Below are 17,418 nucleotides of genomic sequence, written 5' to 3' on the forward strand. Positions count from 1 at the left end.
TCGACGCCACCGTACGCCGTGAACTACAAGAGAGATGAAGGCTGATGAATCGAACGTTGGTGCCAAAGTGGATGGGTTCACGTACCACTATGAAGTCAGATATGTCAGTTCCTGTTGGCTGTGCCATCCAAATCTGTCGCAACTGCATACCCATGATCGAGAAGATGACTGGACCGTTTCGACTTGGTCTCCAAATCAGAACGTCGGGTGAAGCAATCATCTAAATTTTGCGTACCTTCGAACTGTTTCACCGTTGATAGACTCCGAGTGTGTGGATCATACACACCATGAGAAGTGATGAGAACAACTCTATCATCATGTTTTGATTCAGAGTGTCGAGTCGGAGGCTACACATACGTCTGTACCTTTACAGAATGCACGAAACAATAATAATCACAGAGGTGCGCGCTTCTCAAACCGTCAGAAAGGGACCAGCATCGCTACAAGAAAAGACCAAGGCGCAAGTCAAAACGCCACATCAGATGGTCGAAGGTTTGTACAGCGGTTGTTTCGGATCTATGCCAACGATAGGGCAGTAAGACAGATGACTTTAGTATCTCAAGATAACTATAATCTGTCGCACAAGGCGCCACGAGCGAACGTGCGAGGGCTTCGAAGGAAGGCGTTACAGTACACAAGGAGGAATTCTTTATGGCAGCACAAGTATCCGCAGCTCCCAACCTTGTCCCCTTGTAGAGTATGCAGACAGAAATCCTGACGGATATCTGGTCGTGGAGCCGGTACAGGTCGGCTCAGAAAGGGAACGTTATCCACAAAACGGCTTACGAGATCGAGGATGAAAACCAAAGTCTACTCGTCATTCCGCTCCGAGACGCTCATCAAAATGATCGTGCTCGTCAAACAAGTTCGGGGGTCTCCTTGTGTCATGGGGGACCACTACCTGCTGCGGTATCCATCCACAAACGAGAAGATGCGGCCGGCGATAGATTAAAGTCATCGAAAAAGAGCCCGAGGAAGAAGCTCCGAGTGATCTCCAGTTGTAAGGCCCTGATAAGTAGTGACCTCGACTAGGCGAGGTCTGCGGTGAGTTCCACACTACAAATTCCTTCGTGTACATGTAAAGCCATGTAGGGGCGGTGTGGTTGATCGACTGACGGCGGTCCCCGCCTTATATCGCGATCTTAAAGTAACATTGCGCCAGCCCAGCTTGAGAACTATGAGTAGCCTCGCGCTTTACCCAATCTTTAGAACGCCATCATCATCATGCGCATATTGCTACGTCTGACCTAGGATATAGGGTCAGCCAGTAGCATTAGACCCTCTAAGCTCAGAGCGTTCATGCACAGCACCCGCTCCTCCTTTCTGCGGCGACAGAAACAAATACTGATCGAATATCAGCAACATGAACCAAAAGCAGTCCTTATTCTCGAAAATTCTGCTGATGCAGATCATAAATGATCTTCACTCCGACTCTATTCTGGGCAGGAGGAAAAAAAGATCGCTCGCCGTGGTTCAGTGAAATTCACCGTTGATTTCTGACAAGCATCTAGGTATCTAGGTCAGCGGCGCTCTCTTCTCTTCCAGGGAAGGTGCCACACAGAAACACTTTGCTACCAACCTCGGGCCCTCGACTGACCCGAGCTGACAATCAATTTTATCGACATGGCGATACGCCAAACTGACACGCCCGACGCGCAGATAAAAGCACATCATTCCATGTCACGGCCTGAAGCGCGCACCTAACGAGAATCATGTCCCATGCCATCGTGCCAGGCGTCTCGACAGAAGCAGCATCATTCCAAGGCAGCAGGTGAAGCGCCCGCATGAAACAGACTAGGAAGGGTTCCATTTAGATGCGAGAATCTTGAATCAGATATAGATATGGCACGATAATATAAGCGTCCGAAACCTGGGATGCTGCTGCCACTGCTTGAGCGCGCGTGGTGTCTTCTATTCCGTCTAGTAGAGCGTCCAAGACTGTGTAGCGCGTAGTATTTGGTTCATTGTCGACCGAGAAGGAGGCCATTATATCCTATGGAAAGCAGGTTCGTCAAAGGAGGTCTCAACGGATGTCAGAAAAGAGAGCGTACCCGATGAGCTTCATGATCGCGAAACCAAGCGTCGCAACCACCTGTGTATGACCGATGCATCAGCACGATACGTCGAAAGAAAGCAGACGGCATGGAAGAAAATCCTGAAACGCACCAACGTAGCAACTATACTAGCCGGCACTCCGTTCTTCAAAAAGTCTACGTTCGAAAGGTACGGCTGGCCCATCTCGTCCTCCTGCGTAGCTGCAGTCTGATTTGGGAACCCGGAAACAGGCATACCCATACCGGTAGAGCAGATGAGGCCGGTGATGAATATGAGAAGATTAGATTGATCACCGGGGAGGTTGGATCCTACGGCTTTGGCGATGGGGACGAGGAGGACGGAGGCGATGGTGTGGGAGATGAAGGTTGAGATGACCTGTGTGTAATAATTGGTGCGTGTTAGCGGGTGGATCGAACGAAGGAGAGGCAGAGTTGCGTACGAGAACGATGAAGGACAAAACAAGCACGACACTGTAGAGAGACAGGCCATCGACGACTTCGCGTATGAGGACATCCATCTTGTCTAGCAGCCCACTGGACGTGACGCCTTTGCCCAACGCGATACCGCCCATGGCAATGAACACGACGCTCCACAAAAACTGCTCAAAATCATCCTGTGAACGCAAATAAACCACACAACTTGAGTATTTTACTGAGGCCGGACGAAGTAATCGAGAATAAAATTGACCTTCTTCAACACCCCTGTCCCAAAGAACGCCAGAATAGGTATGATAGCGATGACTCCCATATCGCCGACGTAATCCTCAATCAAGCTCTCCACACACCAAAGCACAATAGTCCCCAGGGTCACAACCGCCACATACCACTGCTTCGGCGAAAACCTCTCCCGACTCGGCCTGATGCTCTTGATCTCCAAGACCTCACCTTTCCTTCCACCATTGCCCAGGCCGATGGAGGCGGCAAAAGAAGTATCGGTCGCGTCGGGGAGACGAGCGGGTCGGTAGGAGACGAGGAGGAGAAGCCAGATAAGGAAGATGGAGACGCCAGATACGGGGAGGGAGACGGCGAACCAGCGGCCCCAATCGATCTTGGGGTCCATGGCGTTGAGAGTAATTAGGTTTTGAGGGGATGATATGGGCGAAGATTGACCACCGATATTGGCTGCCAGGGCAATGGCGAGGATAAGACAAGGAGCGAAGCTAGAGTGTGGCGGGAGAGTACGAAGGATGGGCTATTGAAATGATGCCGTCAATACTGTTGACGTTGAGAACGAGACCGTGACGCACCCGAACAAGTGTAAAGCAAAGCGTTGGGGCTGCCACGTTACTATTCACCAGTACCAATCGTCAATTTCTACTAAGCAGAAGAGGCAGTGTTTTGAACGCACCTAATCCACATACTCGCAAAACATGCCACCCCCATGACTGCGAGCAACACCACGCTTGGCCTAGTCCCAGCCAGACTTAGCACCCGTGTAATGAGTACACGATCGATGCTGGTCTTTGAGAGGGCGGCTGCGATGGTGAAACCACCGATCAGGAGCATGATGGTTGGCGAAAACATAACGGAGAAAACCCATCTGTTTTATTGAGACCAGAAATTTAGAGCGAGAAAAAAAGGACAAATGATAGACACGGACTTTGTGGCGTCGGGTGCGGATAGTGCTTCCTCAGTCTCAGCGTTACGAACGACACGGAAACAAACTAGGAGTAGAGGCACCGCTGTAGACGTGACGAACAGCGGTATTGCCTAATAAAATCCAGGTAAGTATATTATCTTCGGTATCGGACTCAACACAATGGGTTGGCATACCTCTGTCGCCCAGAGAATTGTCGCAAACACCAATATCGCCAAACACGTATTCGCCTCCCTACCCTCCACGCACTCCACATTGCCCAACACCAGCCCCACGACACCTGCCAGAAGCAACCACACAACCTTCCGGCTAAGTCTGAATCTCCCTACAGGTGTCCCCACATCCAACAAGACGCCTTTCTCCTCTTCGCCATCCTCTATCCTTATGCCAGAGGTCTCGCCACCGCCGCCTGTCCCATGGCGCTCACGTGCAATCATGGTACGCCAAACTGTGTCGCGTTCCCACGCTATGTGTTCGCGGAGGTGGAGTTTGAGTTGCCGACGAGCGAGGGCGAAGTCGTCGTGTGTTACGCATTTCGAGTAGAGGGAGAGGAGGGAAGATGAGGCTTGTGTAAGGCGGGAGCGAGAGTCGGCGTCAAAGGGAGGTGTAGGTTCGAGTATGGTGTGCATGAAGTGTGATTGAAGCTGGGAAGATGACGGTAAGGCCAAATCAACCATAGCGGCTAGCACACAAGTGAGGGACGTACAGAGTTCTCCGTGACTTTGTCATACCTGCAGATAAATAATCGATGTCAGCTAACTCGCTGTGTGGGCCGTGATAAACAGCTCACTTCTTCAAAATCTTCCTGAATCCTGAATAGTTCAACTCCACATACTGCTTCAAAGCGCTCGTCTGTACGTAAAGATTCGTGATCCTCCTCTTGAACAACAACTGCGTATCCGTCGCATACGCGCTCTTCGAATTCCATATCGTCTCTGGCCTCCCGCCTACCGGACTGCTTGCGCTCTCACTTCCCAATGGCGGATGTGGTGAACCGCCTAACGAGGCGATACTTGAGGCCAACTTCCTCGCTAGACTCTTTGTCTTTCCTGATCCGGTCCCGGTGATGTGTTTCGTGTTGATCGGTGGAGGAAGGACGGAAGAGGAGGGTCCGTCATGAGGCAAGATTTCCTCGCCCTCCGGGACCGTTGTTGGAAACATCCCCGGGGATTGAAGATGTACTTGACGGAGAGAGGCGAGTGATTGTTCAAGGTCAGTGTTTTCCTCCGTGGAAGATAAACTAACGCGACGTAGTCGAGGTGATGTCACTTCTTTCGCATGCCCTACCGACACACGCAATAGCGTAAGTATTCAGCTGAAGATGATACGAGAGCAAGGTAGACTCACCTGACTTCCTTCCCAACGAACTACTCCCTCGTCTCCTCTTCGAATTGCCTCTCTGCGAGCCATTACGCCCCGCCGAAACACCCCTACCCGTACTCCTCTCCCTCACAGGACTATCGTTCCAATCCTCGTCATCCTCATCGTCGTCATCATCATCGTCATCATCGTCCCCATCCTCATACATCACCACGCCCTCACCCACCCCATTCCTATCCATACTCTCCACCAAGTCTTCCAGCTCCCTCAACTCCTGCAACAGCTCTTTCTCCTGCGACTGGTAGAACGAAGAGATTTTTCGCAGTTCAGTGTCAAGTAGCGGACGAAACACCGCGTCTGTATCGGGTGATTGGGAGGGGTCGGAAGAGGGAAAGAGGGCGGTGTGTTCGTCGGCGGCTTCGGGGTCATCGTGCCGGGCTTGAGCAGCGATACGAGCTTCGTGTTGTTGTTTCTCGAGTTGGTAGATGTATTTCTTGAGGGTGTCGTAACTATTGTCACGCCGTTACAAAAAAAATTGTGAAGATGTGTTAGTTTGTGGCAGAAGAAAGTATAGTTGTGTGGCGTTAGTAAGTGTGGCACCCTGTTCGATACTAGACAGGACTGTCGTCGGTAGCCAGTGGATAAGTAGATGAGCCCTGTTGAGCCGCACGTTCGAGCCTGGGAGATCGCGTTGCAACACCACACGTCTTAGCATGAGATTACGAACAAAAAAGCCCAGCAATCCAGCGAGACCGAGCAGTAAAGTGTACCCTAGTGTACCATGCGCTGTGTCGCGGTGCCGAGGCACAGAACGATGACCCGTCGCCATAAATTAGATTCAATGATAGCAGATCCAGGAAGCACCAAGGATGAGAGATCACCGCCGCCGAGGACTTTGTTCGTCGAGTATGCCATATGGCATAAGTCGGCGGCCTGACCCATTTCGCCAGAACGATGCTCGCCACATAGCCCCTTGCTCGTTCCCCGAAAATGGCGTCCGTAAGATGTCGGGATTGTGATACCGCCCTTCATTCCCCCGAGGACGAACGTCGATAGGGAGCACGATCACTGCTGCCACAAGGCCCCTTCGCCCCTTCACGTCCATGCCGTGGTGTCCGCGCGGATGCTAGATCACTGAATTACATCCCAGCCCAGCCACCTTTCTCGTCATACCGGATCATCACCAACATCGCATGTAGACAGGGAAAACCAGGACCTTCCAGACCAGTTACGCATGCGGATGCCGAGGTGAGGTTCCGAAGGGAGGAAATGAAGAATGAGCTCCAAGGACGGAAGGGGATCCATTCAATGATCGTATCTCGTACTCCTCCCGTATAGACGAACATCACCGCCGTTGCCGGCCCCATTGCCCGACACCCATCACCGAAAGCCAGTGATGGTGAGGGACCAGAGAGGACAAACGTCCGGCATTCCCGTAAATCCAACCGGCAACGTCGATCTTCCTGTGCTCTCGTCTGCTCTTCCTGTCCAAACACATGCGTATACGCCGATGACGACGGGTATATGTGCATGTGCATGTGCTCCATGCTCGTGAGAACGAACGAGACGATCAACTGAGGAAGAGGGCGTGCAATTGCGTTTGTCGATCTTGGTCCCCGTAGAGTTAGACCGTCGGGTGCCGCGACTTCGACCTCGGAGGTCAGCCTTGACGCGCGCCAATTACGGCCATGGCAAGCGATGGAGGAGGAACCAGACGAGGCCAGAAGCGAGCGTGATATACGGCATGCGGTCGATGACGACGAGGAGGAAGACGATCTCAGCGCCTACGAGGCACACGGAGCTTGAAGAGGAGCTAGGACGGAGGAAGACTAGAGAATAGGCGAAGAGCTGGGCTGAACGACTAAGGTCCAGTAGTGTAACTTTTTTTGAAGAAGAAAAGACGGCGGTCATGTACGGGAGAGGCGATGAAGGTATGCCGTCTGGAACGGCTTTTTCTTTCGTGACCCGGACTCTCCGTGAATTCCCTATCGAGTGATGCCTTCCGAATGGATAGAGGTCGAGAGATGCATGCTGTATAACAAAGGAGCCATGTCGGAAATGCAGGTCTAGGGCAACTTGCAGAACAACATGGGTGAAAGATCCGGATACATCCTCGTGGTGACGTCGGATCACATTCGTACATAGACCGAGGAAAGCGAGTGGTTTTGAATTTGAGCCCAGTGTGATCGCTAGATGGGCCATTCCTCCGGGTGTAAACGACGACACCAAGCTTGACGGGTGGCGGCTCGGGAAGACTTGAAACCATGTCCGATCGGAGGAGCCAGCCTTGTAGGAGCTGAGACCGTAGGACCGGTGTGAGTTCGAAATGGACGTGAACCTTGGTCGAATCTTGACATCTAGTGGCGATCGATTCAATAGGCCCAAGAAAGTGATTCCACGGTTCAATCGTGGCGTAAGGCAGGCGTAAGCATCGAACGAACGACCATGAATGCGGATGTAGTGCTTTAAGCCTGATTCATGAACCTGAACTCGGGGCCTATGACCTAGAGCGAAATTCGGGGCTAGCAGAGGTCGAGCATTGAGCGGCTTTGTCCGTGGCGCGTATGAAGTGATTCCCCCACTTGAACCGGGACCGAACTTGCGCGCCCCCGCGAAAATAGAGACTCGGCCGGGGTTCCAACGATGGAAGAATGGCCAGATAGGTGATAGGGAAAGGAGATGTGTGTAGGATCACGAAAACGCGGGGGACTAAACTATGGAGATGAAAGCGAAAGGGGATGGACAGGTCCTACGGAATCAGTGAAGGAGGTCGGCTGCGAAGCTGGAGGTGGGCCACTCAGGGGTGAATGTAGCTGGCGGAACGAAATAGAAATCCTGGTGTTTGTAAAAACCTGAAATTCGATCCGGTGGTCCACGCCTGCTGGCGACGGCGCCGTAAAGTCGCGGGGAAATGGCGCAGCTGTTACCCTGGAGAGCTGAAGAGCCTAGTCCTGCGACGGAGGACGAACGAAGACGAGTGGGATTTCGAATTTAACGGCTACGACGGTATGGTATAGACGTCCGAATGTCGGCAGAGGCGGAACGGGAAAGGGAACGCCTCGAGATTCTGATTGCGAAGCCCCAAACCACGAAACGTACTACGAGTGGGGATGTAGGTACAGCGGATCGACATGTCAGACGGAAACGGAACCAGCGGATGGATTGTCGCGGAGTCGAGGGACGCAAGCGGAACACTTGTATCGACCGGTTCGTTTTAGCGCGAATGTGGGGGCTGTATCGATGTGGCGATCGTGCGGAACGAGGGGGAGTGGGGGAAGCCGCGTCGCGGATGTTGTGAGGAGGAACAGAGGCCGGCAGAGGAGCAGATTCGGGATTGGCTCAAAGGCTGGGAGACGATATGGGCTTTGGGTTGGAGTGGGGGAAGGGGAAGGGTGGTTCAACCCTACGTGCGGAATGACGACGACGATGACGGAGGCTGATTGGCTGGCTAGCTAGATTGGTGGAGACAATGGTTCCCATGATACAGCACCTGGAGTGGCCCACTTCGATTCGCTTCCAGGCTATAGATAATTAGCACAGGGATCGAGGATCTATACTTTCTGCCAAAGAGGGGATTGTGCCATCCACTAAGCTTCGGAGAAGGACTGGAGATGCACGAAGAGAAGACAAACTTACAGGTACAGAGCTTCGGTGATGAAGTTATGCTTAAACGGTGAATGCAATCGCGTGTGTTGTAAGGTGTCGTGAGGTGGGTGAGGTATACATAACATGGTTTTGACTTGAGTAGGGTAGGGAGTATCTACCGTGTTGCAGAATCGGGGGATATTTTTAGGGATGACGCAGGGAAGATGCCACGGCTATACGGCCAGGCAGTTGGCCACATTGACTCGTTCGAGGAAGTTCGTTGAGGTCGTTGTCCAAGTACTGGTAAAAGGGTGATATATAACAGGCTAGGTGTCGTATTCTCGTAGAGGAATAGTCCTCCAGATGGGATGGAGCAATTGTCGAAGGATATGTGGATAACGTTCGAGGCCGATACCAGTAAGCAGCAACAGTCATGATACCCCGAAGCTTCATAGGCAGTAGACAAGACAAGTCCAGATGATCCAGAGACAGAGACGAATCGGTCCAGGGTGCCACGCCGGATGCAAAGAAAGTGAAACATAAAAAAAATCGAGACGCACGCAATGTACTCATCCCACCACTCGACGACGGCATTAAACTTCAACGACGAGCTAGTGCCACGATAAGAATTCTTTGTCGTCAGATAGTTGCTTGAACAACACAGTGGCAAGACGCACCTGAACTTCATCGCAAATGTCTCGATGTCAAACCCTTGGGTGGTAGTCTGTGGTGGCCTCTTCCGACCGTGGTTGAGAGAGTGGAGAGGGATAAGCTCAGCAATGGTGGCCTCTTTCTGAATTATACGTCGTCCAAATTAGGCTGTGCTATTATGTGACAATCTCGTCCGTCAGTGGTACTTTCCCCAGCGAACACGCTTACGGTCAACGCATAGAAAAGTCTGTACGCACCGGCTGACGACCACGACGGTGCCAAGACAAACGATGTCCGTTTTGGGATGTCCGAATTCGGTCCCAACCTGTCCCAACACGTGAATTTGTCCTTCCGGCACGCCCCGGCCGACATTCCTCTCTTCCGCCATTGGCCCGTGAACGTCGTCGCTGCTTGCTCTCTTCGCTATTCCCGACGCTCTCCTCTCTTTCTCATCCATCTAATCCGTTGAATTGACTTCAATATGAACGCAACTCGTACTGTTGGCCTCAGTGCTGCCCTCAGGCGCAGCGCATTTACCCCTCAGCTCGGTGCGCCATGACGAACATCCCGAGCATTACTTGTCTACTGATATCTATGTCACTTGTCGATATGTTCAACAGCTAGGAATCTGCGTATGTCCATTCCCAAGCGGTATGTTTAACATATTGTCATAGTTTGGGAATGATATCGAAGGATCCTCTGTGGCGTTCACAGGACCATCAAGACACAATCACTCCCACCCTCAGCCTCTGAAGAGATCCTTAACACCCAACGTCTCAACCGCCCTTCAAGCCCTCACTTCACCATCTACCAACCACAACTGACATGGATTGGTTCCATCTTTAACCGTGCCACCGGTGCCGCACTCTCCGTTCGTAAGTGATCCTACCCTCAAGTTATACTAACCAGTCGTGGCTGAAGCACCCCTTCCCGCCTGGAATTGTCAGTCCTCTACGGCTTCTCCATCGCCTACCTCGTCGCTCCCGACACATTCAGCTCGAAGAATGTCGTCGATACCGTCAAGAAGCTCCCCGAGTCCGTGAAATACGCCGCGAAGGGCATCCTCGCTCTTCCGTTCGCTTTCCACTCGTTCAACGGACTGAGGCATTTGGCCTGGGATAGCGGCAGATGTGCGTCTCCTTCCTTCTTGCGTCTCCTTCCTCCTTGTGTCTCCTTCCTTGTGTCAAAATATATTTCCTCCCCGTAACTCTCCGCCCCTCCCCCCCGTCTCACCACATCCTTCATCCGGTTCATCCTCATACATGCATACTGACCTTCTACTTATCCTCATTCGAACGAATATCTAGTCCTCACCCTCAAGGGAGCCTACTCCTCCGGTTACGCCGTCCTCGGCGCCACGGCCATCGGAACCATCGGTCTCGTGCTCCTCTAATCCATCCGCCTTCCCGTCATCGCCCCTTACCGCCTCACCCGTCTCTTTCTTCTCTCATTTCTCTTCGTTGTCTGTATGTGAATCATACTCCTGACCCTAGGGGAATAAACAAGCTTTCGCACAATCGCATGTTCTGCCAGCTTTTTAAGTTGAAGTCGAATCCACCCGCAATATCAGCTGTGTGCCAGTGTTCCTCTGGACGTACTCTGCGGACTCTGCACTCCCAGTCAACGCCACTTCTACTGCTCATTGTTTACTACAGTCCTCCGATAGCTCAGCGGTAGATCGCCGGGGCATGGTAGCTTACCGTCTTCAAGCGTTACGTATATACCACCCGGAGGCGGCTGGTTCGATTCCAGCTCGGAGGACCTGATGTTGCCCTGCGTTGTGTTGTCTCTCGTCATGCATCGACAAAGAGTTACGGTGCTTTTGCTGTGGGTAGCGTTGCGCCGTGGGTCCTTTGTCTTGATTCTCGACCAGCACGCCTGAACCACGTGCACTCCCCCTCCGGTGCTCGTTCACAAAGCAACTCACCATGAGCCCCTGAATCCTTCGTACTTAACGAGGAAGGTCTGCTAAGTTAACCACCCCCGATAGCTCAATGGTAGAGCACCCGTGCACTTTAGCATTCTTTCATCCGTCCGATGAATACTACGGGAGACGTTGGTTCGAGTCCAACTCGGAGGACTAGATATGCCTCGTGCATGTTTTTCATTTTACTTTCATTCTACTCAAGTGTGGTCACTCATGGTCGTCCACAAAGCAACGCAACTACCTCCGAGTCGAGTCAGTACCGGTCAGATTACAAACACGCTCTTCCCTACTGACCCTCCGATAGCTCAATGGTAGAGCGCGGGTGTACTTTCCTCCCACTTCTCAACATTGTGATGCCGGAGACGTTGGTTCGAGTCCAACTCGGAGGACTTGGGTTATACGATTGAGACGCGTTGTTTTTTGGGCTCCGTCGTGGACGGAGGGTTTCGTTGTTCGGGATATACTGTACGTTGAGTCTACTTGACTCCCTCACTCGTGGATGTCCTTTTGATACTTTACTGTCATTCTAGGAAGTGGATTTTGAATCGGGATACTGAAGCAGAGGGGCCGGCCTTGGTACCACTTGATTCCATCTTCCATTGCTCGGCTCGGACTCCCCCCCCCTACTACTGGTGGCAGGTATGGATGTCGTTCACAAAGCAACGCAACTACCAACGAAAGTCAGTACTGGTCAACTATCAAGCGCGATACTCCCTACTAACCCTCCGATAGCTCAATGGTAGAGCACCGGTGTACCTTAGCAGTTCTACCCCTCAACATTGTGATGCCGGAGACGTTGGTTCGAGCCCAACTCGGAGGACTGGAACCCCAGGAGTATATGCCCGGGTTATTTTTGGGCACGGATCGTTTTGTCGTTCAGGATGTGCGTAGATTATACTTGACTCCCTTATTGACATGGGCATTCGCGGATGTCTTGAGTGTCACTACTATGTGGTGTTGCCATTGTATTTCTTGGATATCGAAGCTGGCCTGGTGCCACTTGGTCCCACCCTCCTTTGCCTCGACTCGGACTCTTGCCCAACACGGACACATCCGTATCGTCCACAAAGCACCGCGACTGCCAATTGAAGGAGATATGTTGTCCAAAAGCACGGTCCTCCCTACTAACACTGACCCTCCGATAGCTCAACGGTAGAGCGCTGGTATACTTTCAGTTTTTTTCCAGAATGATAATTACTACCGGAGACGTTGGTTCGGTGCCAACTCGGAGGACTGAAACTCGAAAAGATCGCGTTGTTTTTGGACTTCGTTGTGGACGGAATTGTTCGTCGTTCGGGATGTGCGTTTGCTGTACTTGATCCCCTCACTCGCTGATGTCTTTCGATTTATTACACGTGTGGCGTCATCTCTGTGAACTTTCGATCGGAGTATCGACGCAGCGAAGTTGAAGCCAGCCTAGCTGGTCCCACTCAGCCCCATCATTCTTTGTCTCGACTCGGACTCTCGCCCAACCAGCACATCCCCACTTGCAGGTATCGGTGTCACCGACAAAGCAACGCAACCACCAACGAGTAAGTCCGTTTTCCGAGTCAGATAACAAGTATGGTCTTCCCTACTAACCTTCCGATAGCTCAATGGTGGAGCGCCGGTGTACTTTATTCGAGTCATGAGACATGATGCCGGAGACGTTGGTTCGAGTCTAATTCGGAGGACTACAGTCACAGAACTTAGTGTTGTTTTTGGGCTCCGTCGTGGACGGGGCGGTTCGTTATTTGAGATGTATGTTGGTTCTACTTGACTCCCTCACTCGCTGATGTGCTTTTATTTTGTTTCGACTCAAGTAGCATGACCTCTGTTAAGTTTGAATCAGGATATCGACGCCGCGAAGCCACCCTAACTGTTGCCACTCGGTTCTATCATCCTTTGTCACGAATTGGACTCTCGTCCAGCCCGCGGCCCCCTCTCGAAACTATCAGTTTCATCCACAAAGCAATCCAACTACCTCCGAGTAAGTACGTTGTCCAAGTCAGATATCAAGGACGGCCTTCCCTACTAATCCTCCGATAGCTCAGTGGTAGAGCGTCGGTTTACTTTATTCACGTCTCGACATGTGAACGATAATTGCTACCGGTGACGTTGGTTCGAGTCCAACTCGGAGGAATAGAGGCTCAAAAAACCACCTTGTTTTTAGGCTTCGTCGTGGACTGAACGTTCCGTCGTCCGAGTTGTACGTGGGATCTACTTGATTCACTTAATTCCCTCAGTGTAATGAGCACTGACGGATGTCTTTCATTTTATTACTCATGTGGCGTCGTCTTTGTGACCTGGATATCGGCGCATTGAAGTCAGGCTGGTGCCACCCAGTCCCATCATCCTTTGTCTCGACTCGACTCGGACTCTCGCCCAGCACCCCCCCACTGGCAAATATCGGCGTCATACACAAAGCAACGAGTAAGTACGTTGTCCAAGTCAGATCTCAAGCATGGTCTCTTTAACTTACTGACCCTCCGATAGCTCAACGGTAGAGTGCCGGTGTACTTTACCTGAACATACGAACTCTACCTACTACCGGAGACGTTGGTTCGAGTCCAACCCGGAGGTCTAGAGGCTCAGAACTACGCGTTCTTTTTGGGCTTCGTCGTGGACGGAACGGTTTGTCGTTTTGAATCATGTACGTTGGTTCAGCTTGACTCCCTCAGTGCCACCATGGTCATTCGCGAACGTCTTTCATTTTACTTGCATTCCACTCAAGCAGCATCGCGGCTTCGAGTTTTGGATCGGGATATCGACGCAGCGAAGCCATCCTATCTGGTGCCACATGGTTCCACCTTCCTTTGTCTCCGCCTGGCCGCCACGCCCCTAACAAGTACCGGTGTCGTTCACAAAGCAAGCTACCAACGAGGGTCAGTACCGGTCAAAGAACAAGCATGGTCTTCCATCTTCCCTACTAATCCTCCGATAGCTCAATGGTAGAGCGCCGGTGTACTTTCTTTTCATCCCGACATGCGATGCTGGAGACGTTGGTTCGAGCCCAACTCGGAGGACTACTAGGACACTATCTCGAAAACCAACGCTGTTTTTGGGCTTCGTCGTGGACGGAAAGTCGAGTGGCTTAGGATACATGTACGTTGGCTCGACTTGACTCCCTCACTCGCGGATTTGACTTTCTTTCTACTCGTGTGATGTCACCTCTGTGAATCTTGAACCGGAATATCGACGCAGCGAAGCCAGCTACCCTGGTGCCACTCGGTCCCACCATCCTGTGTCTCGACTCAACCTCTCGTCCCGCCATCACGCCCTCAAGTATCGGCGTCGTCCACAAAGCAACTCAACTATCAGCGAGAGTCAGTTCCGGTCAGATAACAAGCACACTCTTCCCTACTATCCCTCCGATAGCTCAATGGTAGAGCGCCGGTGTACTTTACCTGTACATGCGAAAGCACATTACTACCGGAGACGTTGGTTCGAGTCCAACTCGGAGGGCTCTCTCCCAGACTGCTACAAGTTTTGGCCTCCTTGACTATGGTTTCGTATTCATTTCATTATACTTTGTTCGACTGTCGCAATGTTTGCATATTTAGACTGTGGTACTGTCACTGACCTTCAAGTATCCATGAGAGAATCTGAAGGCGGCGTCCTCAAGGCCTAATCACTGAGTATGTAAAATCGCAATCCTACCACTGTCGGTTTATTGCCCGAAGTGCACTCATCCGACAAAGCACTCAGTCCCCTATGTCCCGATAGCTCAACGGTAGAGCGCAGCTGCGGTTCGTTAGGTGCTTCTCTAGTGCACATGAAAATTACAGTATATCGCAGAGACGTTGGTTCGACTCCAACTCGGATATACTACCAGGCTCTGTGCTCAAAAAAGATTTTTGTTCTTCAGGTGCGCTCGCTCGTCGAAGGGTTTGTATCACGTCGCTTTCAAAGTAATATATACTGGAAAGTCCAGCTCGATTGTCCGTCAATAGCCCAAAGAAATTGAGAAGAAAACCGTGGACCCAGGACGCTCTCTCCCATGACCATGCCAAAGCTTCACGGCGAGTACCCAAGGAACTCCCTGACCTTCTCCACCCTCAACGTCTCGCCATTGATGAGCCTTGCGAACCAATCACCTAGGACAACACCTCGGCCGGACAATAGGGTCACATAACCGGCGCCTCGGTTCTACGAGAAAAAATGAAAAGGGTTGGCGTGGTCTGTCGAATAGGATTGGAGGCAAGTTCGAGGAAGGACTGACCTTGCCGTTCGTAATAAGAATATCCTCAGAAACCCCCTTATACACTTTGGCAGGCTTCTTCCCTTCGAGATGACTGAGGACATTTGCACCAACGACTGCAGCATGAGCATCGTACTTGCGCACTGCATACCCATACGAAAGTCAGCATAAGAAGCCATCATACTGGGAAGGTGGACGTACCTTGTTTCTGCTCGGCCCAATCAATAGCATCTCCACAAGCGAAGATGTTCGAGAACGCTGGGTCGACCAGTTGTAAGCGAGCGTTCACTTTTATCTGACCGTGAGAGTTGAGGATGCTAGGTTCGAGGGAGGTGAGGAAAGATGTGGCTGGTCGACAGCCAAACGTTGGCACCTGTCCATTCATGCGATTGTGTCAGTAGACGTAGAGAGATATCATGGAATTAATGAAGGGGAACGTACAATCAAGTCACCCGGAAGAACCTTCCCGTTCCGTGTCGTCACCGTACCCTCACTCGACGGCGTCATATCGTCCAGGCGATCCTCTAATACGATATCAACCCCTCTTGCACGTGCATCCCGTTCGACCCTTCGACGATACTTCTCGGGGTATGCATCATTGAGAAGCATAGAGCCATTGTGTACGATCGTGACTTTAGTCGAGGGATAGAAGTCTCTCAGTTCGCCCGCATATTCTATGAATAAGACAAAAGCAATCAGCAAAATCCCAAGACTCGCAAACTGCATCGAGGAAAAAGAGTGCATACCGAGAGAGACTGAGCCCCCACCAACCAGGACCACAGCCTTCGCAGCACCGAACTTCTTCCGCCATACATCCAAATGCCCCATAACCTCTTCCCTCCCATCCGGGAAATCAAGTGGGCCAGCCCACGTACTCCCCGGCGCAAGAACCAAAACATCATACTTCACCCTCTCCCCTCCTTCCAGCACTACCTCCCCTACTCCATTATCGCCCACGAGAGGCTCAACACCAACGACCCTTCCAATCTTCACGCTGGATGATCCATTCCCTCCAGCGAAGAGCCGATCGTAAGGCACGAAGCATTTCTCTTCGAAATTGCCCTCTGCAGAGGTCGTGAAACGAGCAGAAGCAGGGAGATGGATGAAGAAAGGACGGGCGGTGATGAGTGTGAGTGTGTTTCCGGTGCTAAGACTAGAGGAAGAAGCAAGGGCTGGGGAGCGGGAGAGGAGGAGACCGACTTGGGCACCTGCGCCGCCGCCACCTATGATCACGATTGATTTACTAGGCATGTGTAGCGAAATTGAGGTGGTAACGGTGAATGCGAGAGGAATTTCAAGTTATAGAAGATATCCAAGAACAGTTCGAGGGGAGTTGCTTTGAGTTGGACAGTACGCATGAGCAGCTCTTTATAGTACTGCAGGCTGTGCGCGTACAACAGTCAAGCAACTGAGTCAAGTCTCAAGTTTCGAAGGCACCATCAGCGAAAAGAAAGAACACGTCGTCCGCAACGTCCTGCAAAGCTACCAAGGCGCGGCGATATCAAAAAGATCAACGCCACCAACAACGCAGAGCTGAGCATCATCGCGAACAAGGGCGATCAACTGAGTTAAAGGCTGTAAAGTCGTGCACGACGCGTCGATGGTGCACAAAGGGACTGTGAGGACGACGAGGGCGTGAAAGATCTTGTCTAGTTCACGAAGAGCTCCTGCGTCGACAAGCCTTGTTCACGATAGAAAGCAGTGGCCACGATGGCTACTTGAAGACACGTATGTATCGGCCAGATGGCGGATAGCGAGAAAACGTTCTGATAATCGGGCCATGGATTTTCGAACGAAAGGTGTGCGCGTACGGCCATTGCCGAAAACTGAGCGCCACACGCCACCCAGAACATCCCTTCCATTTGAGTGCGCAAGTCCTCCTCTTTGCTGTCTTCCTGATTCTGTAAGCTTAGTAGAAACTCTAAAGAAATCCGGTAACCCCGGATACATATCTTAATAAATTGCACCCTGAGACAAGACATACCGTGACGCTACGCCTCCGCGAAGTCCTCGAACAGACCGCCGACACCACAAGAAGCCTCGAGACAACGTTTCTAATATGTTTCAATACAACTACACTAAGCATATATAAATATCACAGGAA

At 51.7% G+C, this 17,418-nt stretch overlaps 3 protein-coding genes and 11 non-coding genes across 14 annotated transcripts; 12 read left to right on the plus strand and 2 right to left on the minus strand.

The window, feature by feature from the left end:
- Positions 1–1,523: 1,523 nt before the first annotated feature.
- STEHIDRAFT_90597 (SPX-domain-containing protein) lies at positions 1,524–9,478 on the minus strand. The gene is made up of 15 exons (XM_007299477.1): positions 9,465–9,478; positions 9,234–9,380; positions 9,117–9,167; positions 4,999–5,480; positions 4,442–4,934; positions 4,358–4,382; positions 3,828–4,295; positions 3,655–3,764; positions 3,403–3,594; positions 3,302–3,341; positions 2,743–3,246; positions 2,495–2,668; positions 2,167–2,430; positions 2,052–2,092; positions 1,524–1,993 (listed from the first exon to the last, which is right to left on the minus strand). Exons 2-15 carry the CDS (start codon positions 9,242–9,244, stop codon positions 1,987–1,989), a joined length of 2,862 nt encoding a protein of 953 aa, XP_007299539.1. The 5' UTR covers positions 9,245–9,380; positions 9,465–9,478; the 3' UTR covers positions 1,524–1,986.
- Positions 9,479–9,590: 112 nt separating this feature from the next.
- STEHIDRAFT_144312 (succinate dehydrogenase cytochrome b560 subunit) lies at positions 9,591–10,719 on the plus strand. Its single transcript, XM_007299594.1, has 5 exons — positions 9,591–9,755; positions 9,828–9,858; positions 9,922–10,082; positions 10,155–10,337; positions 10,515–10,719. Exons 1-5 carry the CDS (start codon positions 9,689–9,691, stop codon positions 10,598–10,600), a joined length of 528 nt encoding a protein of 175 aa, XP_007299656.1. The 5' UTR covers positions 9,591–9,688; the 3' UTR covers positions 10,601–10,719.
- Positions 10,720–10,863: 144 nt separating this feature from the next.
- STEHIDRAFT_t47 lies at positions 10,864–10,968 on the plus strand. The gene has a single exon. It is a non-coding gene; the product is annotated as a tRNA-His (tRNA).
- A 219-nt stretch (positions 10,969–11,187) lies between these two features.
- On the plus strand, positions 11,188–11,287 carry STEHIDRAFT_t48. Its single transcript has one exon. It is a non-coding gene; the product is annotated as a tRNA-OTHER (tRNA).
- Positions 11,288–11,428: 141 nt separating this feature from the next.
- STEHIDRAFT_t49 lies at positions 11,429–11,523 on the plus strand. Its single transcript has one exon. It is a non-coding gene; the product is annotated as a tRNA-OTHER (tRNA).
- Positions 11,524–11,856: 333 nt separating this feature from the next.
- Positions 11,857–11,954, plus strand: STEHIDRAFT_t50. The gene has a single exon. It is a non-coding gene; the product is annotated as a tRNA-OTHER (tRNA).
- Positions 11,955–12,269: 315 nt separating this feature from the next.
- STEHIDRAFT_t51 lies at positions 12,270–12,367 on the plus strand. The gene has a single exon. It is a non-coding gene; the product is annotated as a tRNA-OTHER (tRNA).
- A 348-nt stretch (positions 12,368–12,715) lies between these two features.
- Positions 12,716–12,807, plus strand: STEHIDRAFT_t52. The gene has a single exon. It is a non-coding gene; the product is annotated as a tRNA-OTHER (tRNA).
- Positions 12,808–13,152: 345 nt separating this feature from the next.
- STEHIDRAFT_t53 lies at positions 13,153–13,255 on the plus strand. Its single transcript has one exon. It is a non-coding gene; the product is annotated as a tRNA-Ser (tRNA).
- A 344-nt stretch (positions 13,256–13,599) lies between these two features.
- On the plus strand, positions 13,600–13,696 carry STEHIDRAFT_t54. The gene has a single exon. It is a non-coding gene; the product is annotated as a tRNA-Tyr (tRNA).
- A 351-nt stretch (positions 13,697–14,047) lies between these two features.
- Positions 14,048–14,139, plus strand: STEHIDRAFT_t55. The gene has a single exon. It is a non-coding gene; the product is annotated as a tRNA-OTHER (tRNA).
- A 342-nt stretch (positions 14,140–14,481) lies between these two features.
- Positions 14,482–14,578, plus strand: STEHIDRAFT_t56. The gene has a single exon. It is a non-coding gene; the product is annotated as a tRNA-Tyr (tRNA).
- A 251-nt stretch (positions 14,579–14,829) lies between these two features.
- STEHIDRAFT_t57 lies at positions 14,830–14,939 on the plus strand. The gene has a single exon. It is a non-coding gene; the product is annotated as a tRNA-OTHER (tRNA).
- Positions 14,940–15,000: 61 nt separating this feature from the next.
- On the minus strand, positions 15,001–16,979 carry STEHIDRAFT_90605 (FAD/NAD-P-binding domain-containing protein). Its single transcript, XM_007299484.1, has 5 exons — positions 16,061–16,979; positions 15,756–15,988; positions 15,516–15,687; positions 15,336–15,457; positions 15,001–15,262 (listed from the first exon to the last, which is right to left on the minus strand). Exons 1-5 carry the CDS (start codon positions 16,563–16,565, stop codon positions 15,131–15,133), a joined length of 1,164 nt encoding a protein of 387 aa, XP_007299546.1. The 5' UTR covers positions 16,566–16,979; the 3' UTR covers positions 15,001–15,130.
- Positions 16,980–17,418: the final 439 nt, after the last annotated feature.

Source organism: Stereum hirsutum (genome assembly GCF_000264905.1).
Source record: "Stereum hirsutum FP-91666 SS1 unplaced genomic scaffold STEHIscaffold_2, whole genome shotgun sequence".
NCBI lineage: Eukaryota > Fungi > Basidiomycota > Agaricomycetes > Russulales > Stereaceae > Stereum > Stereum hirsutum.

What these genes read in the sequence shown, in the direction of transcription:
- STEHIDRAFT_144312 (XM_007299594.1), top strand. Translation starts at nt 9,689, where the DNA reads ATGAACGCAACTCGTACTGTTGGCCTCAGTGCTGCCCTCAGGCGCAGC. An exon ending in CGCATTTACCCCTCAGCTCG is followed by an intron (nt 9,756 to 9,827) that starts GTGCGCCATGAC and finishes TATGTTCAACAG; the next exon opens with CTAGGAATCTGCGTATGTCC. An exon ending in CGTATGTCCATTCCCAAGCG is followed by an intron (nt 9,859 to 9,921) that starts GTATGTTTAACA and finishes TGGCGTTCACAG; the next exon opens with GACCATCAAGACACAATCAC.
- STEHIDRAFT_90605 (XM_007299484.1), bottom strand. Translation starts at nt 16,565, where the DNA reads ATGCCTAGTAAATCAATCGTGATCATAGGTGGCGGCGGCGCAGGTGCC. An exon ending in TTCTTCCGGGTGACTTGATT is followed by an intron (nt 15,688 to 15,755) that starts GTACGTTCCCCT and finishes ATGAATGGACAG; the next exon opens with GTGCCAACGTTTGGCTGTCG. An exon ending in TTCTTATTACGAACGGCAAG is followed by an intron (nt 15,263 to 15,335) that starts GTCAGTCCTTCC and finishes TTTTTCTCGTAG; the next exon opens with AACCGAGGCGCCGGTTATGT.
- STEHIDRAFT_90597 (XM_007299477.1), bottom strand. An exon ending in TCCGCACCCGACGCCACAAA is followed by an intron (nt 3,595 to 3,654) that starts GTCCGTGTCTAT and finishes TCAATAAAACAG; the next exon opens with ATGGGTTTTCTCCGTTATGT. An exon ending in TTTGCTTTACACTTGTTCGG is followed by an intron (nt 3,247 to 3,301) that starts GTGCGTCACGGT and finishes TCATTTCAATAG; the next exon opens with CCCATCCTTCGTACTCTCCC.